General features: G+C 48.5%; 2 protein-coding genes across 4 annotated transcripts; both read right to left on the bottom strand.

Moving 5' to 3' along the window:
- Positions 1-500: 500 nt before the first annotated feature.
- On the bottom strand, positions 501-6,378 carry TMOD4 (tropomodulin 4). 2 transcript variants are annotated; one of them, XM_003941941.4, is made up of 10 exons: positions 5,940-6,378; positions 4,793-4,957; positions 4,431-4,587; positions 3,994-4,110; positions 3,098-3,187; positions 2,468-2,598; positions 2,268-2,375; positions 1,755-1,898; positions 1,355-1,499; positions 501-619 (listed from the first exon to the last, which is right to left on the bottom strand). In XM_003941941.4, exons 2-10 carry the CDS (start codon positions 4,913-4,915, stop codon positions 597-599), a joined length of 1,038 nt encoding a protein of 345 aa, XP_003941990.1. In that variant the 5' UTR covers positions 4,916-4,957; positions 5,940-6,378; the 3' UTR covers positions 501-596. The 2 variants fall into 2 exon arrangements, with proteins under 2 accessions (XP_003941990.1, XP_010328015.1); XM_010329713.3 differs by having other exon boundaries at positions 5,968-6,378.
- A 296-nt stretch (positions 6,379-6,674) lies between these two features.
- On the bottom strand, positions 6,675-19,316 carry VPS72 (vacuolar protein sorting 72 homolog). Of its 2 annotated transcripts, none has more exons than XM_074390013.1 (6): positions 19,123-19,316; positions 14,469-14,621; positions 14,176-14,290; positions 13,281-13,457; positions 8,714-8,858; positions 6,675-7,120 (listed from the first exon to the last, which is right to left on the bottom strand). In XM_074390013.1, the coding sequence occupies exons 1-6, from the start codon at positions 19,237-19,239 to the stop codon at positions 6,676-6,678; spliced, it is 1,152 nt and encodes a 383-aa protein (XP_074246114.1). In that variant the 5' UTR covers positions 19,240-19,316; the 3' UTR covers position 6,675. The 2 variants fall into 2 exon arrangements, with proteins under 2 accessions (XP_074246114.1, XP_039316079.1); XM_039460145.2 differs by having other exon boundaries at positions 6,675-7,063; positions 19,123-19,315.
- Between the last annotated feature and the right edge of the window lie 6,654 nt (positions 19,317-25,970).

Raw genomic sequence — 25,970 nt, 5'->3', positions numbered from 1 at the left:
AGATCTCAGGATTTCTGATCTGTTCATTCTCATTCCAGCTCTTCCTTTCTCTTGCAATGTACACAGCTCCCCATACTTCTAACCCCTCCCCCATCTTCTACCAAAGCCATGCCAAGCGTCAGCTGCATCAGCCCGGTGCCCTATTAATAAGACTGTCTAAAACAGGTCTTTGCCCTTCATGTTTTCTGCCTCCTTCTCCACTGCCACTTAAAGTCCCTTCCTCTTCAAATCACATGAGGACTGTGGGTAGGTTCCGGGGGCACCTGGCCACATCTGGAAACAGGGCTGAGGCTAAGTACCCTGAGAAAGTAGAAGAGTCTAAAGGCATTGGCAAGGTTATGGGGAACACCAAGGGAGGGAGCTCCCCCACCTCCTACTGGTAACCTGAACCTCCCTGCCTGCTGATCCCCAGAGTATAAATAATCCCCTGGTGAATTGGCAGTAACCCTGGGGGGTTAGCGCCAAGATTCCCACCGAAAGCCCAAGGAAGGAGGCAGGCAAAATGGACAGAGGGCTTTTATTTACAGGCAAGGAGGGCAGATGAGGATTTAAGTGTCCAGTGCTCCCAGCTCCGGTTGGTAAAGGGAAATGCAGTGTTATCTCTTCTTTTGCTGTCGACCTGTAAAGGAGGAAGATTAAACCTAAGTGTTTGTTCCAGCTCCTGCTTTCTGCGAAGACACTCTTCTCCTTTCCAGTCCCTTAGCCAAACTTACAAATTGGTAGTATCTTAGGCCACCTTACAGGCCCATCCCACATAAACAAAACAAACCAAACCACACCGCAAATAAAATGATGATACCTCTAAACAAGTATTCTTTTTTTTTTTTTTTTTTTTTTTTTTTTAATGAGACGGAGTTTCGCTCTTGTTACCCAGGCTGGAGTGCAATGGCGCGATCTCGGCTCACCGCAACCTCCGCCTCCTGGGTTCAGGCAATTCTCCTGCCTCAGCCTCCTGAGTAGCTGGGATTACAGGCACGTGCCACCATGGCCAGCTAATTTTTTGTATTTTTAGTAGAGACGGGGTTTCACCATGTTGACCAGGATGGTCTCAATCTCTCAACCTCATGATCCACCCGCCTCAGCCTCCCAAAGTGCTGGGATTACAGGCTTGAGCCACCGCACCCGGCCCCAAGTATTCTTATCTCTAGCATTCTTTCTGCCTCTCTACTGGTCTATGTTTGAGGCAGGTGGAGTTTTCTGTCTCCTTTCTGATCACCATTGAGATTTGAACTTCTCATGTGAATACCTCTTTGGAAGCACCCCGAGCTGTTAGTCATCAGGGCTGCTTTCAGGAGGACCCGCCCATTTCTGCATTTCCCCGCCCACCCCACACATGGTGTGTGCAGTTACTCACGTAGTTCATTGTTTCGGGTCATGGCCTGGGCTGCCCGAGCGCGTGGCCCCTGCTGCGTAAAGTGGTAGCCGAAGCGGACAATGGAGGGACACTGCTCTAGCACGGTGGCCATTTCCATCTCCACCGCATCACCCGGCCACTGGCGCTGGGGGAGGGACAGGCAAAAGCTCATGGTCACCCTCTCTGGGCTGTTTACCATCCCAGACCATAGATCCCTTCGGGAAGTCAAAGAGGCTTGTTTCTCCACAGTAGGTGATGAGAGATGCTGACTTGGCTTTCCTCGTAGAAACAACGAAGAGGAGAATTCAAACAAGATTTAAAAAGATACCTGGCTCAGTGGCCGGCTCAGGGAGGAAACTCAGTAACACTGAATGCTAACATCAGGGAAGGGAATACTGACCTGATTGTCTACACGGAGCTCAGTGAGTGTGGCATTTTCCCGAACTGCCTTCAGCACAGCCATGAGTCCTGTGCTGCTAATGAAGTTGGATTCGATGTTTAGGCTCTGGAGGCTACGATTCTCACGCAACATGTCAGCCACTGCCTGAGTAGTAGGGACTTGGGTTAGGATTAGGGAACAGTTTCACAGATGACTGAGGAGAGAGAGAACAGGAGCAAGAGGGAAACACAAACTCTGAGAAGAGTCCTTGAGGAGCTGTAAATGGGGCTAGAGGGACACAGAAAGCAAGGGGGATAGCAGTGGAAAGTAGGGAGATTAATGTGCTGTTAAGAGAGATGGGCTGGTAGAGAGGTTGAGAGCTAGGAGCCATGGCACTGAGGGTAGGAGTCCCCATGAGGGCTGCCCTAAGAAGGCTGATGAGAATAGTACTCCCTAGTAAAACCCTTCATGACAGCCCTGCAAGGGGTGCCTGGGAGATGTGGGGAGAGGGCTGGGGATGCCAACTAGCCTTACATTGGCGATGGGGTCACCACTCCTCGTGGCTACCAGGCTGAAGCTCCGCACATAGGTATTTGTCTTCATTGCCTCACACAGCTCACTTAGCATGGCTATTGGGATGTCCTACCAGAGCGGAATAGGAGATGGTGGGTGAAGGGGCTCTCGGGTGTCAGCAGGTATCTGGCGTTATGGTTTGGAGGACGGGAGTCAAATACCTGTATATTGTTCAGGTTCACCTCCTCCAGCTCCTTGTCATTGCTTCGGACCCTCTTTAGCATCTCCTCAATGTTTGTGGGATTTGGGGGTTCATCCGGCACTGGCTTATACTTGTCAGGCTGTACCACACCTAGTGAGTGAGAGCATCAGGGGAACCCCAACATATTCCCCGCAATCTCCTCCCCATTGGTTTTCTTTTCTTTTTTTCTTTCTTTTGAGATGGAGTCTTGCTCCATCCACCCAGGCTGGACTGCAGTGGCACAATCTCAGCTCACAACAGCTTCAACCTCTCAGGTTCAACCAATTCTCATGCCTCAGCCTCCCAAGTATAATATCTGGGATTACAGGCATGCACCTGACTAAGTTTTGTATTTTAGTAGAGAAAGGGTTTCACCATATTAGCCAGGCTGGTTTTGAACTCCTGATCTCAAGTGATCCACCCGCCTCAGCCTCCCTAAATGCTGAGATGACAGACATAAGCCACCATGCCTGGCACCCCACTGGTTTTCTTATCACTCATGCAGCATGTACTCTCCCAGAATTATCTGTTTCACCCTTTTCTACCTTCTCCCAGACACTAGGACTACCTGCCCAGAGCCCTGAGGACCATGCTCCCCAAAAACACTCACTGCTAATGCCTTCAGTGTTGCAGATTTCTCCGCTGCAGAGGGCATCATAGTATTGCTTGTTGCTCATCAGTGTGTACATGTCCAGAATTGCTGGAGAGGGCAAGCAGAGGGGTCACAGGAAGTGAAAAGGGACCTGTTCCAAGCCTGCCTCCTACCTCATTCTGAATCTGCATTTTTAAAGCCTGACTACTTACTTACACTTTTCCAAAGAAGTTCCTCAACCTCTCTTAGCCCCAGGGGTCCTTTCCATAAACTTCTTAAGGCTGTAGTTCCTAAAACATTGAGAAAGGACTAAGGGAAAGTCCCTTATGAGCCACTAGAGGGTAAGGAAGTCTGCAGAGACTCCCTCCTGCTTTCAGCCAGGATGGTTCCACTTTTTTTGCTTTTTGAGATGGAGTCTCGCTCTGTCGGCCAGGCTGGAGGGCAGTGGTGTGACTTTGGCTCACTCCAACCTCCGCCTCCTGGGTTCAAGCAATTCTCCTGCAACAGCCTCCTGAGTAGTTGGGACTACAGGCGCCTGCCACCATGCCCAGCTAATTTTTTGTATTTTAGTAGAGACGGGGTTTCACTGTGTTTCCCAGGCTGGTCTCAAACTCCTGACCTCAGGCAATCCACCCACCTCGGCCTCCGAAAGTGCTGGAGTTTCAAGCGTGAGCCACTGCGCCCAACCCAACGGTTCCACTTTTATTTGCTCTTACGATCCCTCTAAAATTGCTTTTGAGTGCTATTAAATTTAAAAATGAATAAACGTGTGCACAAATAAAAGCTTGAAACCACTGCTTGAGGCTTTCTGAAGACATGCATGCATTCCGGTTGAGGGCTTTCCTCACTAGTCCCATGTCATGGCTAGGATCCACCCCTGATCCTCCCATCCTCAACTTCCCACAGCTGCCCACCTGCAATGTCACACATCTCAGCATCTGTGGCATTTGCCAGTGCCGCCTCCAGCTCGGGCTCCAGGGTGATCTGCTCCTCTGCTGGAATTTCCCTCTTGGGCTGAATATAGGGTTTCCCTGATGGGGAGATGAAGGATGGTTCAGGTAGAAGTAATGTCTCCCAAGATCCTGGCCTCTAGGTTCCTTTTCTTCTTCAGGAGGTAGAATGCTGGGTCACAAGGGGACACTGGAAAGCCTGAATCCTCTATAAGCTTAGTACTCCTGAGTTCCCTGATCTCTCAAGAACTGAAGAGTGCAAGCTGCCATTTAAGTGTCAGGGCCTCTGAGTCCCTAGGCAGCTAGGAGCTGGAAGGTGAGAGGGAATCTGGAGGGGGGACATGTGAGAGACAGCACAGCCACTTGGGTTCTACCAGGCATGGATGTCAGGGTCCTCATACCCTTCTTCTCGCCTGTGAAGGGCACCAAGTCATCACGCTCTTTGACTTCTAGTGCCTGCTGCTCCAAGTACTGCAAAAGGGCATCTCGGTCCAGTGGCCCCGTTGGGCTCTTCTTTGTCTGGTCACGTTGTCTTAGTCCAGCTGGCAGGAGCATGTTCTTAGGGATGAGTTTTGGGGAGCAAGTCAGACCTCCCCTCTGACCTAGGCACTGCAAGGGCTCCCTAAAACATCTCTAGACACCTTTCCCCTGGCCTTCTTAGGACTGTAGGTCCTGTAGCAAACCCTATTCTCAGCCACCCAGAGCCCAACACCCTTCCCAAATGCCTGGGATGGCCCCTGGTTCCCTGTGCTGGAGGCCCTACCTCAGGGTCCATCTCCTGCAGCTCGCAGTCCAGCTGCTCTAGCTCCTCAGGGCTCAAGGTCCTTAGGATCTCATCTTCATCTATGTCTCTGTATTTCTCCAGTTCCTTCTGATATGATGACATGGTGGCCCTCACCCCCTCCCCACTGTGTGGCACTCACAGAGCCTGGGGAATATGGGACAGAAGGATGGACAATGGTAAGATGAACAGAGACACAGCAGGGACACAAAGAGACCAGCCAGCGGGGCAGAACATTGAACTGGATTTCTTGGAGATTAGAAATCCAGCCGAAGATGGGAAGTTGGGAGATCAGGTCATTCTGAGTTAGAACTAGAGTCTCCTTCTTTCTGCTTCCCCAGCTGCCAGCTACCCTGGATGGGAATCCCAGACATCTAAGCTGGATTTGTCTTCCCATGGTATGACAGAAATCATGGAGCACCCCTCCGCTCTAACCTCACTTGTCAGTGCCTTCGCCCTGGCACAACTGCTGGAAGCCCTGCCAACCCAGCTGGTCCCTTGCCCAGTTCCTATTGAAAGGGGGCGAGGGGCAGGGGGAATAGAGAGTTTCAGGGAAATTCCTCCCCTCCTCCTCATAATCCAGCCTTTTTCCTAAACTGGATAAAGCAAGGAAAATGGGGACTAGGGGGGAAAGACTGTCTCCCCCATCCTCCTTTCCCTTTTATTGTGGGGGATCAAGATTTCACTTTCTGTGTTTGCTAAAATTTGAAATCTTAAGGGAAAGCAAGGGCCCAGAGCAGCCGGAGGACTTCCAGATTGGGGGAAGGGTACTAAGGCCTCTGCAGGAGGGACTGAGTTCCCATAATCTGTCCCTTGCTTTGGACAGGAAGGTGACACCAGACCAATGGGTGTAAATGGGGTAAAGTTTCTTTAAAAACAGTGGGAATATTAAACTTGCACAATCTTGTACTATGTAAGATCTACACAGGAGCTATACATACACACCATGCTGAATATGAAAGATCTGGAAAGTACGTGAGACATTCACATCGACAACGTAGACCACACAGTTTAGGGAAATAGTGACAGAGACAGGGACACACTCCACATCATTCCCCGAAGGAGCCACTGTTCTCCTCCCATCTCCCACCGGGCGCTCATCCATAAGCCCCCGGGCTTCCCCACCTACCAGTGCTGGTGGCCACCTCCCTTCTCACCTCGCCCGTGTCAGTAGGTCGGTCTGTTCTACTACAGCACTGCCCCAGCAGCAGCAGGAGCCCGGTGCCGGGGGAGAGGGTGGGGGAACAGTGAGCTCAGCATTTTATTATTTTAGCTCTGGCCAGGTGGGGGGTAGTGGGAGATCACATATACACAGCCCCCATACCCTGCCCAGCCCTGAGAGCCTCTAGTGGCCATTGACAGCCATGGCACCTCCTCCACTTCCCTTCATACAAGCCCCAGTCCTAGACATCAGAGTTCAAATAGAATCAGGCAGTTCCTCCATATTTGGTGCCTGCTATATTCAAAACAGTGAGTGTAAAGTGATATAAAGGTCAATATAAGGTTGTGTAATTTTGGGTGTGTGATTTTCAGGTGTTTATAATTTAGTTGGAAGAATGAATACAATTTAGAAAGGACAGCTCATAATAAATGCTACTGAATAAATAGAAAGACCCAATATATTCAGGTATTCAGAAATACTTCTTGCTCCCAACCCTAGACTGGACACCAGACAAAGGGATCTTTCTCTATTTATTAGATTTAAAAACCTGGATGAACTATGAACTACGGGAAAAGGAGAAAGAAATAGAGAAAAGGATTGGGCAAAGATCGGAGGTGACAAAGGGGAGACGCAGGGAGAGGAAAGGGAACAGCAAGAGCTCCAATCAGAGCAGGGAAGGAGTTTCTGAGGACTAGACACCTCTTCATTTAATGATAATTTTCTGGCGCAAGGCTCGGGGCCCAGAGCCAGGGAGAGGCTCAGGAGGTGGTGGGCCGGGGCCCAGGGCTGAGGCAGTGGGTGGCAGTCCGTGGGCAGTAATGTACTTCTTGTAGGCCTCACGAATGATCTTGAAGGCTCGAGCAGTGGCGTAGGGTATGTCTGTAACAGGGTCCCGGTATAGGGCTGGACGATGGGTCACTGGACAGACTTCCCGAACAGGGACTTTTGGGGGCCGCCCTTGAGGGAACCATTCCTCGAAAGTTGCATCATCACTAAAAGTGATGAAGGTACGTGAGCAGCGAGCAGGGGAGTTGACAGGTCCAGTCCCAGCATGGGGAGTCAATGCAGACACCGAGGGAGCAGGATCAAGTCTGAGGACAAAAGACAAAAAAAAAAAAAAAAAAAAAAAAAAAAAAAAACACAAATTGCTGACAAGAGAAGACAACAGATATACAAGATGGAAATCAGACTGGGCGTGATGACTCATGTCTGTAATCTCAGCACTTTGGGAGGCAGGCAGATGATAAGGTCAGGAGTTCAAGACCAGCCTGACCAACATGGTGAAATTCTGTCTCTACTAAAAATACTAAAATTAGCTGAGCGTGGCGGCGGTGGCCGGCGCCTGTAATTCCAGCTACTAAGGAGGCTGAGGCAGGAGAATCACTTGAACCCGGGAGGCGGAGGTTGGAGTGAGCCAAGATTGCACCACTGTATTCCTGCCTAGGTGACAGAGTGAGACTCCATCTCAAAAAAAGAAAAAAAAGAAGGAAATCAGAGAGATGAGGAAAGAGACAAAGAAGGCAGGGTGCTGGGAACATTCTGAGGAAAGGACTAAGTCATAGATGGGAAAAGAAAGCTAAGCTAGAAGGAAAAACAGGAAAGAGAAGAGAGAAGCTGGGCTGGGCGCGGTGGCTCACGCCTGTAATCCCAGCACTTTGGGAGGCCGAGGCGGGTGGATCACGAGGTCAAGAGATCGAGACCATCCTGGTCAACATGGTGAAACCCCGTCTCTACTAAAAATACAAAACATTAGCTGGGCACGGTGGCGCGTGCCTGTAATCCCAGCTACTCAGGAGGCTGAGGCAGGAGAATTGCCTGAACCCAGGAGGCGGAGGTTGCGGTGAGCCGAGATCGCGCCATTGCACTCCAGCCTGGGTAACAAGAGCGAAACTCCGTCTCAAAAAAAAAAAAAAAAAAAAAAAGAGAAGAGAGAAGCTAAAAGAAAAGGGAATAAGAAAGAACTAAACTATTACTCCGTATATTCTCCAGAGACAATCTAAAATTAAAAAAAAGAAAGAACTAAACTGGGCTGGACGCAGTGGCTCACACCCATAATCCCAGCACTTTAGTAAGCTGAGGTGGGAGGACTGCTTTAGCTCAAGGGTCTGGGTGACACAGAGAAACCCCATCTCCACAAAAAATACAAAATTAGCTGGGCGCGGTGGTGTGTGGCTGTATTCCCAGCTACTTGGGAGGCTAAGGTGGGAGGACTGCTTGACCCAGGAGGTGGAGGTTGTAGTAAGCACCACTGCACTCCAGCCTGGGCAACAGAGCAACACCCTGTCTTAAAACAAAGTCCAGGCACAGTGGCTCACGCCTGTAATCCCAGTACTTTGGAAGGCCGAGGCGGAGGATCACAAAGTCAGATGTTTGAGACCAGCCTGATTAACGTGATGAAACCCTGACTCTACTAAAAATACAAAAATTAGCTGAGCATGGTGGCACGCGCCTATAATCCCAGCTACTACTCAGGAGGCTGAGGCAGGAGAATCACTTGAACCCAGGAGGCGGAGGTTGCAGTGAGCCGAGATGGTGCCATTGCACTCCAGCCTGGGCAACAGAGCGAGACTCTATCTCAAAAAAAAAGAAAAAAAGAAAAAGAAAAGAAATGAGCTGAAGGGAGTGAGGAATCTGAAAGAGATCTCCAAGGGTTAAGGAGACCTATGTGAGAAAAGCAAGCCAAATGGGCCAAGGGAACATGAGCTGAACACACAACCTCTTTTCTCTTGAGATTCACTCACCCTTCTATGTCAACGTTTTCTTCCTTGGGGCCCGGCTCCCCCACAAGTGGCACTGTCACCGAATGATAGGTGATTATGGGCCCAGGGCACTTCCGCTTCTTGTGAACCTGCTTCTTTTTGTCAGCCTCGAGCCGCTCATATGTCTCTTTAGGGTCAAAGGAAGGAATAAGGGGATGATCAGAATGCCCTTTTTTCCCACATCCCAGTTCTGTCCCACCATCTCTCAATTATCTTCCTGTCTATCTGGTCACTGCCAACTACCAGAGATACCTGTGGAAGTCCTGTAAGGCCCGTGGCACCTCCCATTTTGTAAGCTTTCTTGTAATCCTCTGTATGCTCCTCATTTCTTTTTCTTTTTTTTTTTTCTTTTTTGAGATGGAGTTTCGCTCTTGTTACCCAGGCTGGAGTGCAATGGCGCGATCTCGGCTCGCCGCAACCTCCGCCTCCTGGGTTCAGGCAATTCTCCTGCCTCAGCCTCCCGAGTAGCTGGGATTATAGGCACGTGCCACCATGCCCAGCTAATTTTTTGTATTTTTGGTAGAGACGGGGTTTCACCATGTTGACCAGGATGGTCTCGATCTCTTGACCTCGTGATCCACCCGCCTCGGCCTCCCAAAGTGCTGGGATTACAGGCGTGAGCCACCGCGCCCGGCCAGCTGCTCCTCATTTCTAAAGTACACCTGGGACCTGTATAGTACCTCACAGTTGGAAGGTACCCCTTGAAGAGGAGTTATTTGCTTTCCTAGATACCAAAATCTCCTCTACAAATACCCTGTCAATTCACTCCCACAGCTGGGTGTGCTGGCACATGCCTGTAATCCCAGCTACTTGGGAGGCCATGGTGGAAGGATCACTTGAGCCTGGGAGGCAGAGGTTGCAGTTAGCTGAGACGGCGCCACTGCACTCCAGCCTGAGCAACAGAGTGAGACCCTGTCTCCAAAAAAATAAATAAAGTAGGAAATTATATTTAAATATAGTCGCTCTTCAACTATATTATGGTCGCTCTTAAACAACAAGAAAATCTGGCAACCCTGGGTCTGCATTCTCATAAAGGAACAATTAGCCAAGCTGAGTAACTTCCTGCTTTCAGCCACTCCTCTCCAGTTCACCACCATCCCTCTGGCTGGCCGCACGCTTCATGTTACCTGCCTGGTCTCTGTGACACTGCTCTGTGGCAATTCGCTGTTGGTATACATGTCTCCTCCTTAAGAGCAGTGACTGTAAGTCATATTGCCTAAATATTTTCAAGATGTTACAGCATTCTGCACATTACAGCACTCATTAAATATTTGTTAATGAATCAATGAATCAAGGCCGAGCACAGTGACTCACACCTGTAATCCCAGCACTTTGGAAGGCCAAGGTGGGTGGATCAGCTGAGGTCAGAAGTTTAGAAACCAGCCTGACCAACATGGTGAAACCCCATCTCTGCTAAAAATACAAAAACTAGCCGGGCATGGTGGCACATGCCTATAATCCCAGCTACTTGGGAAGCTGAAGCAGAAGAATTGCTTGAACCTGGGAGGCAGAGGTTAAAGCAAGATTGTGCCATTGCACTCGAGCCTGAGCAACAAGAGCGAAACTCTGTCTCCAAAATAAAAAATAATTTTAAAAATAAAAATAAAACATGGTCAAAGGTATTAAGATAGAAAAAATTTTAAAAATAAGATAAAATAAAAATAAAAATAAAAAGGGCTGGGCACTGTGGCTTATGCCTATAATCCCAACACTTTGGGAGGCCAAGGTGGGCAGATCATGAGGTCAGGAGATTCAGACCATCCTGGCCCACATGGGTAAAACCCCATCTCTGGCCGGGCGCGGTGGCTCAAGCCTGTAATCCCAGCACTTTGGGAGGCCGAGGCGGGTGGATCATGAGGTCGAGAGATCGAGACCATCCTGGTCAACATGGTGAAACCCCGTCTCTACTAAAAATACAAAAAACTAGCTGGACATGGTGGCGCATGCCTGTAATCCCAGCTACTCAGGAGGCTGAGGCAGGAGAATTGCCTGAACCCAGGAGGCGGAGGTTGCGGTGAGCCGAGATCGCGCAATTGCACTCCAGCCTGGGTAACAAGAGCGAAACTCCATCTCAAAAAAAAAAAAACAAAAAAAACCCCATCTCTACCAAAAATATAAAAAATTAGTTGGGCGTGGTGGTGTGCACCTGTAGACTCAGCTACTTGGGAGGCTGAGGCAGAAGAATAGCTTGAACCCAGGAGGTGAAGGTTGCAGTAAGCTGAGATCACGCTGCTGCACTCCAGCCTGGTGACAGAGCGAGACTCTGTCTCAAAAAAGAAAAGAACAAATTTTTAAAAAATGAGTCAAAAAAAAAAAAAAAAAAGAATCAAAATATTCCTTGTCCTTTTCCTCTGAATGACTCCAAATTTCTGTGTCCTTAAATATGGTTACTATGGGCCGGGCGCGGTGGCTCAAGCCTGTAATCCCAGCACTTTGGGAGGCCGAGGCGGGTGGATCATGAGGTCGAGAGATCGAGACCATCCTGGTCAACATGGTGAAACCCCGTCTCTACTAAAAATACAAAAAAACTAGCTGGGCGTGGTGGCGCGTGCCTGTAATCCCAGCTACTCAGGAGGCTGAGGCAGGAGAATTGCCTGAGCCCAGGAGGCGGAGGCTGCGGTTAGCCGAGATCGCACCATTGCACTCCAGCCCGGATAACAAGGGTGAAACTCCGTCTCAAAAAAAAAAAAAAATATGGTTACTATGAACACAATTCTCTAAAGTTTGACCATAAGAGAGCACTCTGGAGGATGGCTCACACCTGTAATTCTAACACTTTGGGAAGCCGAGGCAGACAGATCACCTGAGGTCAGGAGTTCGAGACCAACCTGGCCAACATGGTAAGACCCTGCCTCTACTAAAAATACAAAAATTAGCTGGGTATGGTGGCTTGCGCCTATAATCCCAGCTACTCGGGGGACTGAGGCAGGAGAATGACTTGAACCTGGGAGGCAGGGGTTGCAATGAGCCAAGATCATGCCACTGCACTCCAGCCTGGGTGACAGAGCAAAACTCTGTCTCAAAAAAAAAAAAAAAAAGTCCAGGTGCAGTGGCTCAAGCCTGTAATCCCAGCACTTTGGGAGGCCGAGGCGGGTGGATCACGAGGTCAAGAGATCGAGACCATCCTGGTCAACATGGTGAAACCCCGTCTCTACTAAAAATACAAAAAAGTAGCTGGGCATGGTGGTGCGTGCCTGTAATCCCAGCTACTCAGGAGGCTGAGGCAGGAGAATTGCCTGAACCCAGGAGGCGGAGGTTGCGGTGAGCCAAGATCGCGCCATTGCACTCCAGCCTGGGTAACAAAAGTGAAACTCCGCCAAAAAAAAAAAAAAAAAAAAAAAGAATACTCTGGAAATCCTTCTAATGACTGAACCTCTCTTGCTTGAATTGTTTGATAATACTGATAATACTGCTTTCTCTCCCTTGCACCAATCTTCCAAACCCTCCACTTTTGAACACTTGCCTACACCCTCTGGAACTCAAGCTCTATAATGAGCCAGCTCATCTATATCCTCAGCTCCTCACTCAGCATTCCTTCACATGACTTGCCTTACCAGAAACCTGGTCATTCACTAAGACCACCACTCCTCTCTGCAGACCTCTGGTGGAGGCTGCTCATTCTCTTACTGCCCCACAGGATATACCTATGACCTACTGGGCTTCACCCTGTAGCTTTCGGATCACTACTCTTCCGCCTACCAGAAGAATCACGCTTCTCTTTTGAGACCTGTGCTAAGAGTCTAGATTAACTTCTCTCCTTCCTAGTCATGATCACTCCCTCACTCACTGAAGATTTTGGCAGTGGCTTCTACTCTTCACCTCTACCACAATTCCTATCACCTTAGGTCACCCTGGTGACTTCGAAGTGCACATGGGTAGCCCCTTCAACACTCTATTCCCAGTATATCACTGCATCTCTAACAACCCTCTTTTCCACATCACTTTATTTTTTTTCGAGTCTCACTCTGTCACCCAGGCTGGAGTGCAGTGGTGTGATCTCCGCTCACTGCTACCTCCACCTCCTGGGTTCAGGTGATTCTTCTGTTTCAGCCCCCAGAGTAGCCAGGACTACAGGTGCACACTACCATGCCTGGCTAAATTTTCTGTATGTTTAATAGAGATGGGGTTTCACCATGTTGACCAGGCTGGTCTCAAACTGCTAACCTCAGGTGATCTGCCCACCTTGGCCTCTCGAAGTGCTGGGATCACAGGCGTGAGCCACAGTACCCGGCCCCCCTTTTTTTCTTTTTTTAAGAGACGGGGGTCTCACTGTGTTGTCCAGGCCGGTTATGAACTCCTGGCCTCAAGCAATCCTGCTTCAGCCTCCTGAGTCATTCAGTGTACGCCCCATTTTAGAAACAAAAAAAGCAAAATATGAATAGGTTAAGTAATTTACCTATAGTTTTAATCACCTACTCTCCGCCATTTCTTACTTCTGATTCCTTTATCCCAAATTTCCATTTCTCCAGTCCTTTGGTCCTCCAGGTCTCATGGTTTTTCTCATGCCCCTCAGCCCCTCTACCCACTTTTTCTGAAACCACAGACTGACCCAGTGAACGTAAATTAAGCTCTTCTGTGATCTTGGCCTCTCTGAGCAGCTCCTCCTGGGTTAGCGGCCGCTCACAGTGGGGCCCCTTTCGCCGTCTTGATTGGCCCTGCCTCTCCTGTACCCGAAGGAACGTTTGTCGTGTATGCTCAGCTGTAGACTGACGCATAGACTTCCGACCTGGAAAAGAGTGAGATCAGAAGAAATCTTTGAATTCATGTCTACTACTTTACTTATTTATTTTTAAATTTTGTGTTTGGAAATAATTTCAAATCTACAAAGTTATAAGAATAGCACAAGGAATACTCATGTATCTTCTACCCCATCACCTGTTAATAACATTTTGTCCCTTTTGCATTTTGTATGTGTAGTTTTTTTCAGAATGATCTAAGTTAGATAACTAAAGTTGTATACATCATGGCCTTTATCCCCAAATATTTCAGTGTGTATTTCCTAGGAATGAGGATTTTCCTATCCATAGTAAGTTATCAACATCAGCAATTTTTTTTCTTTTTATTATTGTATTTGAGATGGAGTTTTGCTCTTATTGCTGAGGCTGGAGTGCAATGGCATGGTCTTGGCTCACTGTAACCTCTGCCTCCCACGTTCAAGTGATTCTCCTGCCTCAGCCTCCTAAGTAGCTGGGATTACAGGGGCCTGCCACTCGCAACCACGTCTGGCTAATTTTTGTATTTTTTAGTAAAGACAGAGTTTCACTATATTGGCCAGGCTGGTCTCGAACTCCTGATCTCAGGTGATCCGCCTGCCTTGGCCTCTCAAAGTGCTGGGATTACAGACGTGAGCCACTGCGCCTGGCAACATCAGAATATTTAACACTGATACGATATTTTATCATCACATTCCAATTCTGCCAATTGATCCAAACATCCCTACTCACTATCAGATCCGTCATCCTGTAGTTCTAGTGGCAGTAGAGCCTTCTCTTCTCGGGCCTTCTGAGAGCTACTGGCCGGGGTGTTGACCTTTCGAGGCCTTAAACTCTTGAGAGGCTCCTGAGGACAGATTGGAATTAGATACCAGGGAACAGAAGAGATAAGGAGAAATATGAGGATCTCAATGAGAGAAAACTAGCATTGCCAGAAATGGAAGTGGCTTAGGGAGTACTGACGCCCGGATGAAAGAGAGAGCAGGAATTGAGGAAATCCAAGACAACTAGGACTCCCCCTGTACCTTATAGGCCTTGGTGACTACTCGGCGCTTCCTCCTGGGCTCTTCTGCTTCTCCATCACTGGATGGTTCATCCCCTTCATCAATGTCAAAGTCAGAGTCCACTTCGTCCTCTGTGTCTGACTGGTCCCCTTGATACTCATCATCTCCGGATTCCTAAGTACACAGGGAGGTGAGGGTTGGCTGGAAATGGAAGCCTTAACACCCCTTTAGGAGGAAGAGTCTCTCAACTTTCTTGATTAAGAGTTGCCATACTTGGCCGGGCGCAGTGGCTCACGCCTATAATCCCAGCACTTTGGGAGGCCGAGGCGGGTGGATCACGAGGTCAAGAGATCGAGACCATCCTGGTCAACATGGTGAAACCCCGTCTCTACTAAAAATACAAAAATTAGCTGGGCATGGTGGCGCATGCCTATAATCCCAGCTACTCAGGAGGCTGAGGCAGGAGAATTGCCCGAACCCAGGAGGCGGAGGTTGCGGTGAGCCGAGATCGTGCCATTGCACTCCAGCCTGGGTAACAAGAATGAAACTCCAGGCCGGGCGCGGTGGCTCAAGCCTGTAATCCCAGCACTTTGGGAGGCCGAGGCGGGTGGATCACGAGGTCGAGAGATCGAGACCATCCTGGTCAACATAGTGAAACCCTGTCTCTACTAAAAATACAAAAACTAGCTGGGCGTGGTGGCGCGTGCCTGTAATCCCAGCTACTTAGGAGGCTGAGGCAGGAGAATTGCCTGAGCCCAGGAGGCGGAGGTTGCAGTGAGCCGAGATCGCGCCATTGCACTCCAGCCTGGGTAACAAGAGCGAAACTTCGTCTCAAAAAAAAAAAAAAAAAGAATGAAACTCTGTCTCAAAAAAAAAAAAAAAAAAAGAGTTAAAGAGTTGCCGTACTCTCCTTCCTAATCCAGCCCTTCATTTTCCTCAGACAAGAAAACTTTCTTTTTTTTTTTTTTTTTTGAGACTGAGTTTCGCTCTTGTTACCCAGGCTGGAGTGCAATGGCGTGATCTCGGCTCACCGCAACCTCCGCCTCCTGGGTTCAGGCAATTCTCCTGCCTCACCCTCCTGAGTAGCTGGGATTACAAGCACGTGCCACCATGCCCAGCTAATTTTTTGTATTTTTAGTAGAGATGGGGTTTCACCATGTTGACCAGGATGGTCTCGATCTCTCGACCTCGTGATCCACCCGCCTCGGCCTCCCAAAGTGCTGGGATTATAAGCTTGAGCCACCGCGCCCGGCCACAAGAAAACTTTCTAACTGACAGCCTTTGGCTCCAGCACTACCTCCTTCAAACATTAATTGATAGCCCTTTACCTACATGGCACTGTGTTAAGTACTGGGGAATAAAAGGATATGGTTTGGTCTCTACCTTCAGAGGCTTACAGTATACAGGTATTGATCAACTTACGACCTATGCAACATACGGCTATTCGACTTTACGACCACAATCGCTAGCCACAACTGCTCCGTGTCTGGCAGCGCAAACGTTGCCCAGCTGGGCGTACGACAGTGCGGACCAGCTTCCGGCAGCACTACCATCTCCGGGTGCACCATTTCAACTGTTATCCCAGACTTGGTACAGCAATTTGTGTTTTGTACATGTTTATATATTTTGATTTTTTTTTTTTTTTTTTGAGATGGAGTTTCACTCTTGTTACCCAGGCTGGAGTGCAATGGCACGATCTCGGCGGCTCACTGCAACCTCTGCCTCCTGGGTTCAGGCAATTCTCCTGCCTCAGCCTCCTGAGTAGCTGGGATTACAGGCATGCACCACCATGCCCAGCTAATTTTTTGTATTTTTAGTACAGACGGGGTTTCACCATGTTGACCAGGATGGTCTTTTTTTTTTTTGACACGGAGTTTCGCCCTTGTTACCCCGGCTGGAGTGCAATGGCGTGATCTCAGCTCACCGCAACCTCCGCCTCCTGGGCTCAGGCAATTCTCCTGCCTCAGCCTCCTGAGTAGCTGGGATTACAGGCACGTGCCACCATGCCCAGCTAATTTTTTGCGCTTTTAGTAGAGACGGGGTTTCACCATGTTGACCAGGATGGTCTTGATCTCTTGACCTCGTGATCCACCCGCCTTGGCCTCCCAAAGTGCTGGGAATACAGGCTTGAGCCACTGTGCCCGGCTGATATGTTTTACAATTGGGAAAATGTTTTCTATGGTATTTTTTACACCTTTATTTTGTATTTTTGTGTGCACCTGTATTTTGTAATTTTGTATGTTCTGCAAACATTAAACCAGTTGTACTGGTAATGCAGTGTTTTACTTAAACCTGACGAATGTAAAAATAATAAACAAAATGGTGTAGAGATGATACAAATGGCATAAAATGAACAAAGAAAATTATTATATATCTGGCCGGGTGCGGTGGCTCAAGCCTGTAATCCCAGCACTTTGGGAGGCCGAGGCAGGTGGATCACGAGGTCAAGAGATCGAGACCATCCTGGTCAACATGGTGAAACCCCGTCTCTAATAAAAATACAAAAAAATCAGCTGGGCATGGTGGCGCGTGCCTGTAATCCCAGCTACTCAGGAGGCTGAGGCAGGAGAATTGCCTGAACCCAGGAGGCGGAGGTTGCTGTGAGCCGAGATCGCGCCATTGCACTCCAGCCTGGGTAACAAGAGCGAAACTCCGTCTCAAAAAAAAAAAAAGAAAATTATTATATATAACAATAATGAAAGAAAATTATGATAAAATATGACTTAAAGATTTTTATAACATCATTTCACAGTACTGTTCATATAACCTACTCAACTTACAACCAAATCGTGTTACGACTGGTCTGTCGGAACCAATCATGGTCGTTAAGTCGAGCACTCGCTGTAGTGAAGGGGAGAACATAATCTTACTTTTTTTTTTTTTGAGACAGGGTCTCTGCCAGGCGTAGTTGCTCATGCCTGTAATCCCAATACTTTGGGAGGCCAAGGCAGGCAGATCACTTGAGGCCAGGAGTTCAAGACCAGCCTGGCTAACATAGTGAAACCCTGTCTCTACTAAAAACACAAAAATTAGCCAGGTGTGGTAGTGCACGCCTGTAATCCCAGCTACTTGGGAGGTTGAGACATGAGAATGGCTCGAACCTGGGAGGTAGAGGTTGCAGTGAGCCAAGATCGTGCCACACTGCATTCCAGTCTGCGTGACAGAGTGAGACTGTGTCTCTAAAGAAAAAAAAAAAAAGATAGGGGTCTTGCATGTTGCCCAAGGTAGTCTTGAACTCCTGAGTTCAAGTTATCTGCCTGCCTCAGCCTCTCAAAGTGCTAGGATTACAGGCCTGAGCCACTCCATCAGGCCCATAATCTTATTTTTTTAATTATGTTAAAAATAGAGGTGGGATCTGGCTATGCTGCCCAGATTAGTTTCAAATTCCTGGCCACAAGTAATCCTCTCATTTTAGCCTCCAAAAGTGCTCAGATTACAGGCATGAGCCATCACACCTGGCAGGAACATAATCTTTTTATTTATTTATTTATTTTTTTGAGACGGAGTTTCACTCGTTACCCAGGCTGGAGTGCAATGGCGCGATCTCTTGACCTCGTCATCCACCCGCCTCGGCCTCCCAAAGTGCTGGGATTACAGACTTGAGCCACCGCGCCCAGCCTATTTATTTTTTTTTGAGATCGAGTTTCACTCTTGTCACCCAGGCTGGAGTGCAATGGCGTGATCCCCGGTCACTGCAACCTCTGCCTCCTGGGTTCAAGCAATTCTCCAGCCTCAGTTTCCCAAGTAGCGGGGATTACAGGTGCGTGCCACCATGCCCAGCTAATTTTTGTATTTTTAGTAGAGATGGGGTTTCACCATGTTGGTCAGGCTGGTCGAGAACTCCTGACCTCAGGTGATCACGAGGTCAAGAGATCGAGACCATCCAGGTCAACATGGTGAAACTCCGTCTCTACTAAAATACAAAAAATTAGCTGGGCATGGTGGCGCGTGCCTGTAATCCCAGCTACTCAGGAGGCTGGGGCAGGAGAATTGCCTGAACCCAGGAGGCGGAGGTTGCGGTGAGCCGAGATGGCGCCATTGCACTCCAGCCTGGGTAACAAGAGCGAAACTCCGTCTCAAAAAAAAAAAAAAAAGAAAGAAAAGTATAAGCAAGCAAGCAAACCAAATCCAATTACAAGCTGAAATATGTTCTGTGAAGGTAATAAATGGGGACACTGGTTAGGATAGCCAAGGAAGGGTTATCTTTCGCAAAAAACATGTACACTGAGACCTGACGCTGAAAAAGGAGTGGGCTAAGCTCCTCTACATTCGGAGCAGTTCCTTTCCATGTCTCCGATGAATAACCCAGCAGTAGGCCAACGAGTATACACGGAGCAGCTGACTGCTACGTGTGAGCCTCGCAAATGCTGGACGTCAGCAGCACATGGGAGACGCAACCAGAGAAGGACACGGCAGGCTTCCGCCGTTCTCTAGGGCGCCTCCTGAGAGCGTCTCCCTCCCAGGCCCCTTTGACCCCATCCAGAGCTCTCCCTTCTAGGCCTCCACATACCATCCGCCCCCTCCACCCCCCGCACACCCCCAGGTTCACCCAGCCATCTCCAACATCAGCTCCCAGGGCTCCTCTCTACTCCCCGCCCTCCCCTTTTTCCGGGGTTGCTTCCTCCAGGGCTCCTCTTCGCCTCCTCCCCTCCCTTTCCCCAGGCCCGGATCTTGCCTCTGTGAAACCCCCATAAGTCGTCTGGTAGAACTCATCTTCTTCCTCTGCCTCCAGAAGCCCAGAAAGCCGGTTCCCAGCGGTCTTCCGGGGGGCCCGGCCTCCAGCCAAACTCATACCGCCTACCCAGACTGCGCCCCTCTCCGGCGCGGTTCTGGGAGCTCGACGCTCAACACCACTACCTGCGGGTGGCCGCCAGGGGCGGAAGTTGGGCGTTTACAGGCAGAAGTAGCAGAGTGTCGAGAGATTCCTAGTCTCTGCCGCTAAACCCTCTTTAACTCTTCAGCCTTCCCTACGCCTGTGCGGAGCCTCTAAGCCGCTTGCCTTAAGGCCCAATAATCTGCCTTGCTCAGTGAGTCCACTTGGTGACACAATGACCCCCACAACCCTAAGTCAACACATTTTATTTTATGTATTTTATTATTATTTTGATACCGAGTCTCGCTCTTGTTTCCCAGGCTGGAGTTCAGTGGCGTGATCTCGGCTCACTGCAACTTCCACATCCCCGGTTCAAGCAATTCTCCTGTCTCAGCCTCCCTAGTAGCTGGGATTACGGGCGCCCGCCACCATGCCCGGCTAATTTTTGCATGTTTAGTAGAGACGGGATTTCACTATGTTGGCCAGGCTGGTCTCGAACTCCTGACCTCAGATGATCCACCCTCCTCGGCCTCCCAAAGTGCTGGGATGACCACCGCACCCGGCCTATTTTATATTTCTATTTTTTTTTTTTAATTTTTTTAAGAGATGGGGTCTTGCTGTGTTGCCCAGGCTGTAGTGCAGTGGCTATTTACAGGCGCGATCCCACTACTGATCAGCAGGGGAGTTTCTACCTGCTCTGCTTCCGACCTGGGCTGGTTCACCCCTCCTTAGGCAACCTGGTGGTCCCCCACCCCCTGGAGGTCACCATATTGATGCCGAACTTAGTGCGGACACCCAATCGGCATAGGGCACTACAGCCCGGAACTCCTGGGCTCAAGCGATCCTCCCACCTCAGCCTCCCTAGTAGCTGGGACTACAGGCACGCACCACCTTGCCCGGCTAATTTTTTGTATTTTTAGTAGAGAGGCGGTTTTGCTGTGCTAGCCACGATGGTATCAATCTCCTGACCTTGTGATCTGCCTGCCTCGGCCTCCCAAAGTGCTGAGATTACAGTTGTGACCCACCACGCCCAGCCACATTTTGTTTTCCTTTTTTCTCTTTCCTTCTATTTCCTTCCTTCCTTCCTTCTTTTTCTTTCTTTCTTTCCTTTTTTTCTGTTTGAGACGGAATTTCACTCTTGTTGCCCAGGCTGGAGTGCAATGGCACGATCTCGGCTCACTGCAACTTCCGCCTCCCAGATTAAATCAGTTCTCCTGCATCAGCCTCCCTAGTATTTGGGATTACAGGCGCCCGCCACCACACCCAGCTAAGTTTTGTTTTTGTTTTTGTTTTTGAGACGGAGTTTCGCTCTTGTTACCCAGGCTGGACTGCAATGGCGCGATCTCGGCTCACCGCAACCTCCGCCTCCTGGGTTCAGGCAATTAATTCTCCTGCCTCAGCCTCCTGAGTAGCTGGGATTACAGGCACGCGCCACCATGCCCAGCTAATTTTTTGTGTTTTTAGTAGAAACAGCGTTTCACCATGTTGACCAGGATGGTCTCAATCTCTTGACCTCATGATCCACCCGCCTTGGCCTCCCCAAGTGCCTTAATTACAGGCTTGAGCCACTGTGCCCGGCTTACATTTTCTTTTATAAGAGATCACTCTTTCCCCGCTCCAGTCCGTTTTCTATACTGCTGCCAGTAGGAAACTTCCTAAAAACCCAGACTTTGCCACTCCTGTCCCCAAAAGTTTTTAGTGGATCCACATCATCTACAAGATAAAGTTCAAAATCCTTGAGGAAGAAAGCGTAGTATTGTGGTTGAAAACACAGCCACAGACTTTTATCCAAAGGAAAGGGCATAATTTAACCTGAGGAAGCTGATTTAGGAGAAAAAAAAAAATCAGTATATCCAAGAGACATCTGCATCCCATATTTATGCATCCCCATATTTATTGCAGCACTACTTATAATGGCCAAAATATGAAATCAATCTCGGTGTCCAACAACAGATGAATAAAGGAAGTGTATGTATCTACACAGTGGAATACTACTCAGCCACTAAAAAGAACAAAATCCTGTCATTCACAGCAAAATGGATGGAATTGGTGGATGTGTTAACTAACTTAAGTCACAAACGGAAAGTTAAACACCACATGTTCTCACTCATATGTAGACACTTTCAAAAAGTTGATTTCGCTGGGTGTAGTGGCTCATGCCTGTAATCCCAGCACTTTGGGAGGCTGAGGCAGTTGGATCACCTGCAGTCAGTAGTTCAAGACCAGGCTGGCCAATATGGTGAAACCCCATCTCTATTTAAAATACAAAAATAAGCTGGGTGCGGTGGCTCACGTCTGTAATCCCAGCACTTTGGGAGGCTGAGGCGGGTGGATCACGAGGTCAGGAGGTCGAGACCATCCTGACCAACATGGTGAAACCCTGGCTCTACTAAAAAGTACAAAAATTAGCTGGGCGTGGTGGCACGCGCCTGTAGTCCCAGCTACTCGGGAGGCTGAGGCAGGAGAATTGTTGAACCTGGGAGGCGGAGGTTGCAGTGAACCGAGATTGTGCCACTGCACTCCAGCCTGGCACCTGGCAACAGAGCAAGACTCTGTCTCAAAAAGAATAAAAAATTAAAAATTAAAAATTAAAAAAAAAATACAAAAATTAGCCGGGTATGATGGTGCTCACCTGTAATCCCGACTACTCAGGAGGCTGAGGCAGAAGAATCACTTGAAACCAGGAGGCAGAGGTTGCAGTGAGCTGAGATCATGCCACTGCACTCCAGCCTGGGCAGCAGAGTCCCTCTCAAAAAAAAAAAAAAAAAAAAAAAAAAGTTGATTTCATAGAAGCAAAAAATAGAACAGAAGATACCGGAGGCTGGGAAGAGCAGGGTGAAAGAAGAGACAGGAAAAGATTTGTTTTTGTTTTTGTTTGTTTGTTTGTTTGTTTGTTTTGAGACAGAGTTTCACTCTTGTTGCCCAGGCTGGAATGCTTGGCTCATCAAAACTTCTGCCTCCTGGGTTCAAGCGATTTTCCTGCCTCAGCCTCCCGAGTAGCCAAAATTACAGGTATGCACCACCAGCCCAGCTAATTTTGTATTTTTGGTAGAGACAGGGTTTCTTCATGTTGGTCTGGATGGTCTTGAACTGTGGACCTCAGGTGATCCACCCACTTTGGCCTCCCAAAACGCTGGGATTTTACAGGTATGAGCTATTGCAGTGGCACTCAGCAGAAAGATTTGTTAAGAGACACAAAATTAGAAACCACAGTGCGTCCATAAATTTAAAAAAGAAAAGACACAAAATTACAATTTTTTTTGAGACAGGGTCTCTGTTGCCCAGGCTGGAGTTCAGCAGCAGGATCACTGCTGGGTGATCCCAGGACCTTCTGGGTTCAAGCTGTCCTCTCACCTTGGCCTCCCAAAATGCTAGGATTACAGCAATGAGCCACCACACTAGCCCCAAATTACATTTATTTGTTTGTTTGAGGTAGGGTCTTACTTCGTCGCCAAGGCTAGAGGGCAATGGTGCAATGGCTGCTAACTGCAGTCTTGCCCTCCTGGGCTCAAGTGATCATCCCACCTCAGCCTCTGGGTAACTGGGACTACAGGCTCATGTCACCACACCCAGCTGATTTTTTGTACTTCTTCAGGAGACTAGATTTTGCCACATTACTCATGCTGATCTCCTGGGCTCAAGTAATCCACACTCCTCAGCCTCTCAATGTGCTGGGATTATAGGTGTGAGCCACCTCGCTTGGCCCAAAATTACATTTAGATAGGAGGAATAAATTCTAGTGTTCTTGGCTGGTTGCAGTGGCTCACACCTGTAATCCCAGCACTTTGGGAGGCTGAGGCGGGCAGATCACCTGAGATCAGGAGTTTGAGACTACCCTGACCAACATGGTGAAACCACATCTCTACTAAAAATACAAAAACTAGCCAGGCGTGTTGGCAGGAGCTTGTAATCCCAGCTACTTGAGAGGCTGAGGCAAAAGAATCACTTAAACCTGGGAGGTGGAGGTTGCAGTGAGCCAAGATCATGCCATTGCACTCCAGCCTAGGCAACAAGTGTGAGACTCCATCTCAGGAAAAAAAAAAAAAAATTCTAGTGTTCTATATCACTGTGGGATAACTATAATTAACAATAATATATAGTTTCAAATAGCTAGAAGAAAAATATTGAATGTTTGTGTTGGAAACAAATAAATGATACATTTTTTTTTTTTTTTTTTTTGAGACTGAGTTTCGCTCTTGTTACCCAGGCTGGAGTGCAATGGCGCCATCTCGGCTCACCGCAACCTCCGCCTCCTGGGTTCAGGCAATTCTCCTGACTCAGCCTCCTGAGTAGCTGGGATTACAGGCACGTGCCACCATGCCCAGCTAATTTTTTGTATTTTTAGTAGAGACGGGGTTTCACCATGTTGACCAGGATGGTCTCGATCTCTCGACCTCGTGATCCACCCGCCTCGGCCTCCCAAAGTGCTGGGATTACAGGCTTGAGCCACCGTGCCTGGCCTAAATGATACATTTTTTAGGCCGGGCCTGGTGGCTCACACCTGTAATCCTAGCACTTTGGGGGGCCAAGGTGGGCAGATTATTTGAGGTTGGTAGTTCAAGACCAGCCTGACCAACATGGTGAAACCCTGTCTCTATTTAAAAATTCAAAAATTAGCCAGGAGTGGTGGCAGACACTGTAGCCCCAGCTGCTTGAAAGGCTGAGGCATGAGAATTGCTTTAAACCAGGAGGTGGAGGTTGTAGTGAGCCGAAATTGTGCCACTGCACTCTAGCTTAGGCAACAGAGCAAGACACTGTCTCAAAATAAGTAAATAAATAAATAAATGATAAATTTGTTAGATGATAGATATGCTAATTATCCTGATCTGATCAATATATATTTTATGTATTGAAACATCACTATGTACCCCATAAACATGTAAAATGTTGTATCAATTAAAAATTAAAATAAAATAAAACAACAGGGCCGGGCCCGGTGGCTCAAGCCTGTAATCCCAGCACTTTGGGAGGCCGAGGCAGGTGGATCACGAGGTCAAGAGATCGAGACCATCCTGGTCAACATGGTGAAACCCCGTCTCTACTAAAAATACTAAAAATTAGCTGGGCATGGTGGCGTGTGCCTGTAATCCCAGCTACTCAGGAGGCTGAGGCAGGAGAATTGCCTGAACCCAGGAGGCGGAGGTTGCTGTGAGCCGAGATCGTGCCATTGCACTCCAGCCTGGGCAACAACAGCGAAACTCCATCTCAAAATAAAATAAAATAAAATAAAATAAAACAACAAACAGAGAACACAGCTTTAGAGCCAGCCAGACCTGAATTTGAGCATGAGCTTTAAGGTCTTCCAGCTGTATGACCTTGGACAAGTTGCTTTACTTCTCTGAATCTCAGTTGTCTCATCTGCAAAGCAGAACTGATAATAATATCTATCTTTTGAGGTTGTAGAAGATTAAGAGATATAGTTCTTGGCTGGGTGCATGGCTCATGCCTGTAATCTCAACACTTTGGGAGGCTGAGGCAGGTGGATCACTGTAACGTTAGCCGAGAGAAAGAATAGACTCAAAATCAGGCAAGCGGCGGGGCACAGTGGATCAAGCCTGTAATCCCAGCACTTTGGGAGGCCAAGGCGGGTGGATCATGAGGTCAAGAGATCGAGACCATCCTGGTCAACATGGTGAAACCCCATCTCTACTAAAAATACAAAAAATTAGCTGGGCATGGTGGCGCGTGCCTGTAATCCCAGCTACTCAGGAGGCTGAGGCAGGAGAATTGCCTGAACCCAGGAGGCGGAGGTTGCAGTGAGCCAACATCTCGCCATTGCACTCCAGCCTGGGTAACAAGAGCGAAACTCCGTCTCAAAAAAAAAAAAAAAAAGAAAATCAGGCAAGCAAGTTTTATTAGCCTGCCTGGCTGCGGGGTAACAGTCAGAGGAGGCAGCCCTGAGCTTACAAAAGGAGGGGTTTATATGAGGTGAGAGGGGCATAAAGGAGTTTCAGGACTGAGATAATCTATCAGGTTGTAACAGGCACAGAGATAGTTTGTTAACTTGTGACCGACTTATTTATTTATTTATTTATTTTTTGTTTTTTTTTGTTGTTGTTTTTTTTTTTTTGAGACGGAGTTTTGCTCGTTACCCAGGCTGGAGTGCAATGGCGCGATCTCGGCTCACCGCAACCTCCGCCTCCTGGGTTCAGGTAATTCTCCTGCCTCAGCCTCCTGAGTAGCTGGGATTACAGGCACGTGCCACCATGCCCAGCTAATTTTTTGTATTTTTAGTAGAGACGGGGTTTCACCATGTTGACCAGGATGGTCTCGATCTCTCGACCTCGTGATCCACCCGCCTCGGCCTCCCAAAGTGCTGGGATTACAGGCTTGAGCCACCGCGCCCGGCCCTATTTATTTATTTTTTGAGACGGAGTTTCGCTCTTGTTACCCAGGCTGGAGTGCAATGGCGCGATCTCGGCTCACTGCAACCTCCACCTCCTGGGCTCAGGCAATTCTCCTGCCTTAGCCTCCTGAGTAGCTGGGATTACAGGCACGCACCACCATGCCCAGCTGATTTTTTTGTATTTTTAGTAGAGACGGGGTTTCACCGTGTTGACCAGGATGGTCTCGATCTCTCGACCTTGTGATCCACCCACCTCGGCCTCCCAAAGTGCTGGGATTACAGGCTTGAGCCATCGCGCCCGGCCTGTGACCGACTTATAATACATCATCCTGTTACCTTTGTGGTGGCAGTTTAAAAAAAAAAA

This window comes from Saimiri boliviensis, chromosome 19 (genome assembly GCF_048565385.1).
Source record: "Saimiri boliviensis isolate mSaiBol1 chromosome 19, mSaiBol1.pri, whole genome shotgun sequence".
Lineage (NCBI taxonomy): Eukaryota > Metazoa > Chordata > Mammalia > Primates > Cebidae > Saimiri > Saimiri boliviensis.
This window is presented reverse-complemented; position numbering and strand designations above follow the sequence as displayed.